General features: G+C 45.4%; 1 protein-coding gene across 1 annotated transcript in view; it reads right to left on the bottom strand.

Moving 5' to 3' along the window:
• Positions 1-809: 809 nt before the first annotated feature.
• Sf3a3 (splicing factor 3a subunit 3) overlaps positions 810-11374 on the bottom strand; it is a 30332-nt gene continuing 19767 nt past the window's right edge. The window contains exons 12-17 of the mRNA XM_004665202.3: positions 10965-11034; positions 8004-8168; positions 7804-7914; positions 4681-4771; positions 2156-2211; positions 810-1120 (exon numbers count right to left, since the gene is read on the bottom strand). Of these exons, the coding sequence (XP_004665259.1) occupies positions 1043-1120; positions 2156-2211; positions 4681-4771; positions 7804-7914; positions 8004-8168; positions 10965-11034 (571 nt within the window). The 3' untranslated portion in view covers positions 810-1042. The remainder of the gene's footprint in view (positions 1121-2155; positions 2212-4680; positions 4772-7803; positions 7915-8003; positions 8169-10964; positions 11035-11374) is intronic.

The following is an 11374-nucleotide window of genomic DNA, read 5'->3' as shown; positions in this document are numbered from 1 at the left end:
TGGTGGTGCATGCCTTTAATCCCAGCACTCCAGAAGCAGAGGTAGGGGGATCACTGTGAATTTGAGGCCACCCTGAGACTACATAGTGAATTCCAGGTCAGCCTGGGCTAGAGTGAGACCCCAAAAAAAAAAAAAAAAAAAAAAAAAAATCCAAAACAAGCAAACAAAAAAAGTAGGATAGAGGGTTGGAGAGATGGCTCAGTGGTTAAGGGGCTTGCTTGCAAAGCCTAATGACCTGGGTTTGATTCCCTAGGATACACATAAAGTCAGATGCACAAAGTGGTGCATGCGTTTGGAGTTCATGTACAGTGGCCAGAGGCCCTGGTGTGCCTATTCTCTCTTTCTGTTTCTCCCTGCTTGCAAATAAAATAAATTAAAAGAAGGTAAGGTAGGAAACAATTGAGTTGGACACGATGCTGACACACCCATACCCACATGCGTACAGATACCCATACTGTGTACACCATACATACATCCATATGCAAGAAAAATAACTATGTAACGTAATATATGCAGTGCTACAAACGCCCACTAAATCTAAGATACTAATATTGGTGTGAAAGAGGTAGGGACGCATTAAGAATTGAAGGACTAGCCGGGCGTGGTGGCGCACACCTTTAATCCCAACACTCAGGAGGCAGAGGTAGGAGGATTGCCGTGAGTTCAAGGCCACCCTGAGAATGTAGACTGAATTCCAGGTCAGCCTGAACTAGAGTGAGACCTTGCCTTGAAAAACCAAAAAAAAAAAAAAAAAAAAAGAATTGAAGGACTGCATTAGGTCCCTTATCCTGGCTTCACAGAAAGACACGTTCAGAACAAGAGCGGGTTTTATTTTCCCACAGATTTTTTTTTTTAATATAAAATGAAGATAAAACTCATCTCAATCCTGCAATCTGCTAGCATGTCTTGTTTCTACAAGATGCATGCCAGACCAGAAGACTACGTAACAAAGAGTCTTTAAGAGCATTTGGTTGGGAAAAATAGAAAAAGCAGATCTCAAGGAAGCCTGGGCAAGCCCCAAGCTGAGCTACGTCCCCGAACACTAGAGCAGTCCTTGTCTTTTCAGATCCTCGTATGTCTTCTTGTTCACAACATTTCCACTGGAGTCTTCATATTCTTCCTGAAATGGAAGGGGCATACTTGTCAGCTACACAACATCTGGACCTAAGCTCGGCCCCAGAGTTCACCTCCCTGATTCCACCACAGCAATCCCTGGCACCCTGAGACCAACGCTCATCTACTGGACTTTCTCGACTAGGATCCCAAAGAGAACCAATGTCTCTTCTAACATCTAAGATGGTACCCGCCATGACTCATTTTTAGGGTACCTAGAAAATAATGCATTCAAATTACTTCTTGTATTGAAGGTGCTCTGGTTGGAAAGAAGACGAAGGACAGCAGTCAGAGATGGTTCCCAAGCAGCCGAGGTTTCTGCTGAGGAGTCATTGCAGGAATTTACAGGGAGGCAAAAAAGCCGAGCTTTCCACTTCCAGAGCAGTAATGCTTCCCTCTATTATGTATTTATTTATTTGGGTTTTCGGGGTAGGGTCTCACTCTGGCTCAGGCTGACCTGGAATTCACTATGTAGTCTGAGAGTGGCCTCGAACTCATGGCAATCCTCCTACCTCTGCCTCCCAGTGCTGGGATTAAAGGCATGCGCCACCACGCCTGGCTCACTCTATTTTTTATATGGGCATTCTATATTACAGCTGGACAGGGCTTGCCTTTTCTTTTTTGAGGAAGGTCTTGCTCTAGCCCAGGCTAACTGTACTTGGGGCTGGTCACTAGCGCACCTCAAGTATGTGTCACTCAGCTCTGAAAACAAGACTACTGCTTGGATGTTGGCCTCTGAACTGACAGGGACACGTCCCAATCCCCACAAGGGTCATCTCTCCTCAGTGTGGACAGACTGCTTATTTATGAATTCCTGTGGCAGGACAAGCGACTGGGTGCTCCTGCTCACCACTGCACAAGCTTGGTGGGAGATGTACCGCATGACAAACAAATGTCACAATATGGTATATACATGAAGCCAATTTGTAGATCTTGTCACATTAGACTTGCTACTGTAGTGAACTATCTTTCACCTCTCCTCTACATGGTGAAGAAGCTGTGTCACTTGATGTCATCCCCAGCACTGTCCACGAGCACCCACCTCAGTGTCAGGCTGCCATCGTTCTGAAGCCTTCTGTAGTTTCAGCTTGGCCCACACTGCAGGATGAGAAAGCAGCAGCCGTCAGACTGAGCAGTGTGCACTGCACACGGCGTTACGGCACCGGCCCCTGCCTGAGACCGCGCTGCTTGTCTCTTGCCTTTCAAATTCAACCTTCATACCCCCTCCCTCCCTCCCTTCCTTTCTACTTATTTATTTATTTATTTTTTTAAAATTATTTATTTATTTATTTGAGAGCAACAGACACAGAGAGAAAGACAGATAGAGGGAGAGAGAGAGAATGGGTGCGCCAGGCTTCCAGCCTCTGCAAACGAATTCCAGACGCGTGCGCCCCCTTGTGCATCTGGCTAACGTGGGACCTGGGGAACTGAGCCTTGAACCGGGGTCCTTAGGCTTCACAGGCAAGCGCTTAACCGCTAAGCCATCTCTCCAGCCCTATTTTTTTTTTTTTTTTTTAAGGTAAGGTCTCTCTGGTGGCTTGATTCAGGTGTCCCCATAAACTTAGGTGTTCTGAATGCTAGGTTTCCAGCTGATGGAGATTTGGGAATCAACGTCTCTTGGAGGCAGAGTATTGTTGGGGGTGGGCTTATGAGTGTTATAGCCAGCTCTCCCTTGCCAGTGTTTGGAACACTCTTCTGTTGCTATTGTCCACCTTATGTTGGCCAGGGGGTGATCTCCACCCTCTGCTCATGCCATCGTTTTCCTCTGCCATCATATAGCTTCCCCTCGAGTCTATAAGCCAAAATAAACCTTTTATTCCCAAAAACTGTTCTTGGTCGGGTGATTTCTGTCAGTAATGCAACCTGACTCCAAAAGTCTCACTCTAGCCCAGGCTGACCTGGAATTCACTATGGAGTCTCAGGGTGACCTGAACTCTCAGTGATCCTCCTACCTCTGCCTCCCAAATGCTGGGATTAAGTGTGCATCACTACAGCCCAGCCGCCTTTCAGATTCTTGACTACCCCAAAATGGAATTTTGGTTTTGGACCATCTATAGGCAAAATACCTTCTAGCAAATTAATCATGATTGTGCTATATAAGAAACTTGGATCAAATATAAAACTTCAGCCGGGCGTGGTGGCGCATGTCTTTAATCCCAGCACTCAGGAGGCAGAGGTAGGAGGACCACTGGGAGTTCAGAGCCACCCTGAGACTATATAGTAAATTCCAGGTCAGCCTGGGCTAGAGCAAGACCCTACTTCAAAAAACTAAAAGAAAAAAGCCAGGCGTGGTGGCGCATACCTTTAATCCTAGCACTTGGGAGGCAGAGGTAGGAGGATTGTCATGAGTTCGAGGCACATAATGAATTCCAGGTCAGCACGAGCTAGAGTGAAACCCTACCTTGGAAAAACAAAAAACCAACAACTAAAAAAAAAAAAAAAAAAAAAAAAAGTGACAGGCGTATTTAGCATTGAAACATCTCTACCTATCACACTTTCCAAGGTTTAGGGTCCATTGTGGAAGAGGTGGCAGAAAGAATGTAAGAGCCAAAGGTAAGGTATGACTCTTTACAATGTGCTCCTCCAGACACAAAATGGCCTTGATATCCATGACCTCACAGTGCCAGACACTACCTACAAAAGACTATCATAATAGGAGGAAAAGACGATGACATCAAAATGAAAGAGAGGCTGGGCATGGTGGCACACGCCTTTAATCCCAGCACTTGGCAGGCAGAGGTAGGAGGATCACCATGAGTTTGAGGCCACCCTGAGACTACATAGTGAATTCCAGGTCAGCCTGAGGTAGAGTGAGACCCTACTTCGAAAAACTAAACAAACAAACCAAAAAATAAATAAATAGACTTGGAGAAAAAAATTCTTCTGGAAAGAAATTAAGAAACTATGTAAGCCAGGTGTAGTGGCGAATGTCTTTTATCCTAGAACACAGGAGGCAGAAGTAGGACTGCTGTGAGTTGGAGGCTAGACTGGGGCTACAGAGTGAATTCCAGGTCAACTTGGGCTAGAATCATTATATCCTACCTCAGGGGAAAAAAAAGTCGGGGGCAGGTTGTTTGGTGGCACACACTTTTAATCTCAGCACTGGGGAGGCAGAGGTAGGAGGATCGCCATGAGTTCGAGGCTACCCTGAGACTACATAGCGAATTCCATGTCAGCCTGGGCTAGAGTAAGACCCTACCCTCAGGGGGTTAAAAAAAAAAAAGAAGAAACTGTGTGACAAAAAGCATTAACAGGAAAAGGCAAAAAGAATAAAACTCAGGATTCAAATGTTATGAGCTACTAGGGTCAAATATTAGCAAATGATCTTAAAGCATCCCTCTATATGAAGAAGTCATTCTATGTAGTTCCAAGTGACACCACCATACAGCCAATGTCATAAATTACGGTCTCACATTGTCTAATGACATATATTTGGATTCAAACACTAACACACACTGCTGCAAAGGAAAAACGCTCATCCTATATATAGCCATGAACACAAATCCTCTATATAGGGTACTGGGGGAGGGCAGTGTGGCTTAGGAAACAGCCAGCCAGCTTACTTACAGGAGACAGCATCTTCTATCTGTGTCACGTTAGCAAAGTGGGCAGTGTTTGGAATGCCCAAACACCTCATTCCATGAGCATGACGCCATTCCTGCAAGAGAAGTAATGGGACAGTGGAAATAGGGACAGCTGAGGCAGCATGAGCTCCACTCTGCCTATAAACCCTCTGCAAGACTCCAGTTAAGACAGCAGTCCTGGGCTGGAGAGATGGCTTAGCAGTTAAGCACTTGCCTGTGAAGCCTCAGGAACCCAGTTTGAGGCTCAATTCCCCAGGACCCACGTTAGCCAGATGCACAAGGGGGCACACGCGTCTGGAGTTCGTCTGCAGTGGATGGAGGCCCTGACGCGCCCATTCTCTCTCTCTATCTGCCTCTTTCTCTCTGTCTGTCACTCTCAAATAAACAAACAAAACAAATTAAAAAAAAAAAAAAAAGACAGCAGTCCTTTTGTGGTATGCCTGGCCACTACACACTACCACCCCTCCATGTAGTAACTCTACCATCTTGTTCTTCTTTTTTTGAAGTAGGGTTTCACTCTAGACTAGGCTGATCTGGAATTCATTATGTACTCTCAGGGTGGTCTCGAACTCCCAGCAATCCTCCTACCTCTGCCTCCCGAGCGCCAGGATTAAAGGTGTGTGCCACCATGCCTAGTTACATTTTAATTTTTAAAATTTTTATTTGAGAGATGGAGAGAGAAGAGAGAGAGCAGCAGAGAGAGAGAGAATTGGCACATTAGGGCCTTCAGCTTCTGCAAATGAACTCCAGATGCATGTGTCATCTTGGGCGTCTGGCTTACATGGGTTCTAGGGAATCGAACCAGGGTCATTTGGCTTTGCAGGCAAGTGCCTTAGCCCATAAACCCTACCTATATTCTATGCTAGATACTACCACCACCACCAGATTCTAGCCAGGCATGGTGGCGCACACCTCTAATCCCGGCACTTGGGAGGCAGAGGTAGGAGGATTGCCGTGAGTTTGAGGCTACCCTGAGACTACATAGTGAATTCCAGGTCAGCCTGGACTAGAGTGAGACCCCACTTCAGAAAACAAAAACATACAAAAAAACAACTAGATTCCAGATTCAATAGTGTTAGAGACAAAATTTCTGAGTTATAATTACATAAAAGGGGCCGGAGAGATAGCTTAATGGTTAACACCCTTGCCTGAGAAGCCTAAGGACTCAGGTCCAATTCCTGAGACCCCATGTGAGCCAGATGCACAAGGTGGCCCATGTGTCTGGAGTTCGTGTACAGTGTCCTGAGGCCCTGGTGCGCCCATTATCTGTATCTATTTCTCTCATAAATACATTAATTAAAAAACAAGTACATAAAAATGCTACAACTCAACCTGTCACCTCCCATGCTGTGGGAGAAGATGACATACTCCAGGAACCACTACTACCAGCAATAGGCATGGGGTGACAGGTTGTTGCCATCTCTGGAGGTAAAGGAGAAAAATGTTGATGCATTAGTTATAAGACAGGAGGGAGAGACAGCAGGGAAAAACACTGAGCAGTGATGCCTTTGACTTTTAGTAAATTACATGGGCTCGATACTGGATACCACCTCCAGTCATTTGGAGTGGTGCTGAGAAAGACTCAGTCCACACAGGGAACTCACACCCAATGAGTGGCATGTGCCTGAGAATTCACACAATTTGCCATGCTTAGTTTAGTGTAAGTCTTTTCCATTGTGTGAAACTTCCTTCCAAGTACCGGGAACTGAAGATACGAACCGAGATATGCTTGATCTCAAGAAGAGCTTGACAAACATAGGCATTTCAGTTTATATTTTTTTAAATTAAAGAATATTTTTTATTTTTATTTATTTGAGAGAGAGAAATAGGGAGCAAGCAAGTGCGTGCGTGCGCCAGGGCCTCCAGCCACAGCAAATGAACTCCAGATGTGTGCGCCTCCTTGTGCATCTGGCTTATGTGGGTCCTGGGGAATTGAATCTGGGTCCTTTGGCTTTGCAGGCAAGTGATTTAAGCAGTAAGCCATCTCTCCAGCCCTTAGTTTATTTTTTTTTAAGAGGCAAAGACCCATTTGAAATGTAAAAGAAGCCAGACATGGTAACCTTTGATCCAAGCACTCAGGAGACAGAGGTAGGAGGATCATCGTAAGTTTGAGGACACCCTGAGACTACATAGTGAACTCCAGGTCAGCCTGGGCTACAGCCAAGACCCTATCTCCAAAATCCAAAATTAAAAATAAATAAAAATAAAACATGGAGCTGGAGAGATGACTTAGCAGTTAAGGTGTTTGCCTGCAAAGCCAAAGAATCCCGGTTTGACTCTTCAGTATCCACATAATCCAGACGCACAAGGGGGCACATGCATCTGGACTTTGTTTGCAGTAGCTGGAAGTCCTGGCATGTCCATTCTCTTTCTGCCTCCTTCTCTCTCTCTCTCAAATAAATAAATAAATAATATTTTAAAATTGTAAAAGAGGGGCTGGAGAGATGGCTCAATGCTTAAGGTACTTACCTACAAAGCCTAAGGACCCAGGTTTGATTGTCCAGTATCCATGTAAAGCCATATGCACAAGGTGGCACATGCATCTGGAGTTTGTTTTCAATAGCTAGAGGCCCTGGCAAGCCCATTCTCTCTCTTTCTTTCAAATAAATAAAACCTAAAGGAATGCCAGGCAGTGGTACACATCTATAATCCCATCAGTCATGAGACAGAGGTAGGAGGATGGCTGTGAGTGTGAAGTCAGCCTGACTACAGAATGGGTTCCAAGTCAGCTGGACTAGAGTAAGACCATACCTCAAAAAAAATTGAAAATGAAATAAATCAATAACAAAAAACTCAAAAAGAAGAAACTGCCCGTCCCTTCTGGGGTTTTCACTAGTAGCAGTGGAGTAGAGAAATGACAAGGAGTCAAGAGATGGTAGTAGCGATTACAGCCTCCACAGCGTGGTCAAGTAGAAGAGTGGTATCACAGCACGCCTCCAGAGACGGACTCAGGTTTTCAGGTCTAGCATTAGTGCTGAAAGCCACGTGCCATGGCCTCTCAGGTTTCTTTCAGCTATAGACACCAGTGGTCCTTGCAGCATGCTCCTGTCTTAAAAGCCTTGTGTTTCTACTCCATTCCCAGGAAAAGTAATTCTGAATTTCTTACAGCAAAGTGCCTCTGGAAGGCCTTGGGCCCTCGGTAGGTGTAGTTTCCACAGATCTCACAGTTGTAGTTGATGTTTAGGCCATGAAGCTTATACAGCCAGTAGGGAATGGGCTACAAGAAACCAAACAAGAAACAGCATTAGCTCGGTGAGGCCCCAGGGTGCTTCCAAAGTGGGAGGGCAGTGGTGCTGTGGGGCTCACCTTGCCGTCCCAACCCAGGGGCAGGTTTTTGGGGTTGTAAATGATTTCATTCTCTTCATCTTCACTTTCACTCTCGCTGATCTGCTCTTCCTCCTCCTCCTCTCGCTCTTCTCCTGTCCTGGCTTGCTTGCGCTGCACATTTTCGTGAGTGAGCTGCCGCTGTTCCTGATGCGCATTGTGAAGAGAGAGGAAAATCAGAGCAAAGCATGTGGAACAAAGGAAATTGCCCACTTCCTATAGCTCTTGCTGACCCTGTTTCCAAGGACAAGGATCTTGTAGAATGAGGGAAAGCCTTGCCTTCTAGTAGAATTCCATGCCAACAGGCTAACCTGAATGATTCCCAAGGACAAAGTCTGAGGTTTTCTGGCTCTTTCCTAAGTAAACATATGAGACTACAGATCATCACAGAATGACAAAAAACCATTCACTGTCAAGTATTTCCCAAGCTGAGTGTGGTGGCACACGGCTTTAATCCCAGCACTTGAAAGGCAGAAGTAGGAGGACTGCTATGAGTTCGAGGCCACCCTGAGACTACACAGTGAATTCCAGGTTAGCCTGGAATACAGTGAGATACTATCTCAAAAAAGAAAACAACAAAGAAAACCAAATAAAACAACAATTTCCTGAGCCAGTTCACCCCTCTCTCCCCCTACTTACTATTCTGCCCAAGGCAACTTTCCTTTAATCCCGGCACTTGGGAGGCATAAGTAGGAGGATTGCCCTGAGTTCAAGGCCTGCCTGAGACTACTAGTAAATTCATGGCCAGCCTGTGCTAAAGTGAGACCCTACCTCAAAAACCAAGAAAACCCAATGATAATAATAATAATAAACATTCTCAAAGCCAGGGCCTTGTGCATACTAGGCAAATGCTCTACCCCAGCCCTAACAGAACGTTTATTGGCATCATACTGCTGGTAGGCCATGACTCTCTAGGTTTTTCTCTGACCACTCAGACCCTCACAAGGCACACTCCAAACCACTGCCTTTCCCATATTTCCTTTCATAACGGGCTCCTAGGCTTGCCGTTTCTTCTACCTAAAATCCTTCCACTCTCTGCTTAGAAAATGGAACCTCAGCATACTGGGAAGTGCATTTTACACTGCAACTACACCTTTCCCTCGACAACAATGAGGGTTCTTCAAGGACCTTAACTTTATATTCAAAACATACACTTTGCATCCATAAACTTAGCACAATGCCTTAAAACAAACAACCATGAGTAAATGGTGAAGTAATAACAAAAATCATATTAGAGGGCTGGAGAGATGGCTTAGTGGTTAAGGTGCTTACCTACAAAGCCTAAGGAGCCAGGTTCAATTCCCCAGTACCCACATGAGCCAGATGCACAAGGTAGCGCATGCATCTGGAGTTCATTTGCAGTGACTAGAGGCCCTGGAGTGCCCAATCTCTCTCTCTCTCTCAAATAAATATATATATATTTTTTTAAAGAGAAAGCAAGCCAGGTATGGTGGCACATGTCTTTAATCCCAGCACCCAGGAGGCAGAGGTAAGAGGATTGCCAAGAGTTTGAGGCCACCCTGAGACTACATAGTGAATTCCAGGTCAGCCTGAGCTAGAGTGAGACCCTACATTGGAAAACCAAATAAAGAAAAAAAGAGAGAGAGAGAACAAAAAAATAACTCCAAAGAGAAGTGCCACTTCCTAGGTAGGAAAAAAAAAAAAAAGCTCTCCAATATGAAAGCAAGTAGTAGGCATTCCTCATGCCAAAGACATGATGGCAATGGCCTCCCAGCCATCTTCAGAGCACTGGCAACGCACAACATAGGCCAAGTTCACTGCAGAGAATGTGTTCCTGGTGTCAGTGTCTGGCTAGTTTTTCAGTTGAAAGCACTCATAAGAGAACCAATAGGTGACCAGTTCCCCAGCTGTATGTGTTGTCTGCAGGACAACAGATATGTAAACCAGCTACCTTGAGCAGATTAGGTATTTTGTCACCCCTGCCCCATTTTCAGCACCTCCTGGGGGAAAAATGCAAGGAGAATGTGCTCAGCCATGTTTGTACTACCTGTGCTCTGGCCCACTACACTTCTCATGATCTCAACATGAACAAAATGCCATGTCACAAGGAATCATACAAGAAAACTCCTGTGAGAAGTCTTTCTTTCTTTCTCTCTCTCTCTCTCTCTCTCTCTCTCTCTCTCTCTCTCTTTCTTTCTTTCTTTTCTAGGTAGGGTCTCACTCTAGCTCAGGCTGACCTGGAATTCACTCTGTAGTCTCAGGGTGGCCTTGACCTCACTGTGATCTCCTACCTCTGCCTCCCTAGTGCTGGGATTAAAGGCATGTGCCACCACGCCCTGTGCCACCACGCCCGGCTCCTTTTCTTTTTTCTTTTTTGATTTTTTGAAGTAGGGTCTCACTCTAGCTCAGGCTGACCTGGAATCCAGTGTGTCGTCTCAGGGTGGCCTCGAACTCATAGCCATCCTCCTACCTCTGCCTCCTGAGAGCTGGTATTGAAGGCGTGTGCTACTATGCCCGGCTAAGAAGACTTTCTTTTACTTGCCTTTTGAGCCATCCACTGGTCTATGCTGAACCTCAGACAAAGACTTCCAATATAGCTGAAAGGGGCATCTGTTCTCCATTTATGGCCCTATGGGAGTTGGGCAGCCTTGGGACTATCACCTCATGACAGAATAGGAAATTACTGAGACTCTGGACATCAAGAGAATCACTTTTTTTTTAAGGTTATGATTCCCTCTAGGCCCAGGATGACTTTACATTCACTATGTAGTCTCAGGGTGACCTTGAACTCAGAGTGATCCTCCTACCTCTGCCTCCCAAATGCTGGGATTAAAGGCATGTGCCACCATGACTGGCAAGAATCACATTTCGTGCCAAAATAATTTACCACCTTCCTGTTTCTTCTTTGAACCTGAAAAATAAGTCATCTCTCTTACTGCCACATTCTGTAACATTTCAGCCCCCAGAAGAGTCTGTACTCACTCCAAGAATCTCCACGTATTCGTAGATCTGGGCTTCTAGGAAAGCAATGTCTTTGTTCCTCTCCGTGTCTCTGGGAAGAAGAAATGAGCTATATCACTTAAGGTTCTTTTACCACCCAAAGCTTCACTCCTACCTGGGAACATTTATTTCATGACAGCATTAAAAACGACAGGCACATCAAGAACACCATGATGTAAAAGCCAGTGCTTTGAAGTGATTTTTTAGACTGCTTGGCACTTGCTGGGCATGGTGGCACATACCTTTAATCCCAGCACTTGGGAGGCAAAGGTAGGAGGACTGCTGTGAGTTCGCAGCCACCCTGAGACTACAAAGTAAATTCCAGGTTAGCCTGGGCTAAAGTGAGACCCTACCTTGGAAAACCAAAAAAGAAAAAGATCACTGAGCCATCC

This window comes from Jaculus jaculus, chromosome 5, assembly GCF_020740685.1.
Source record: "Jaculus jaculus isolate mJacJac1 chromosome 5, mJacJac1.mat.Y.cur, whole genome shotgun sequence".
Taxonomy (NCBI): Eukaryota; Metazoa; Chordata; class Mammalia; order Rodentia; family Dipodidae; genus Jaculus; species Jaculus jaculus.
This window is presented reverse-complemented; position numbering and strand designations above follow the sequence as displayed.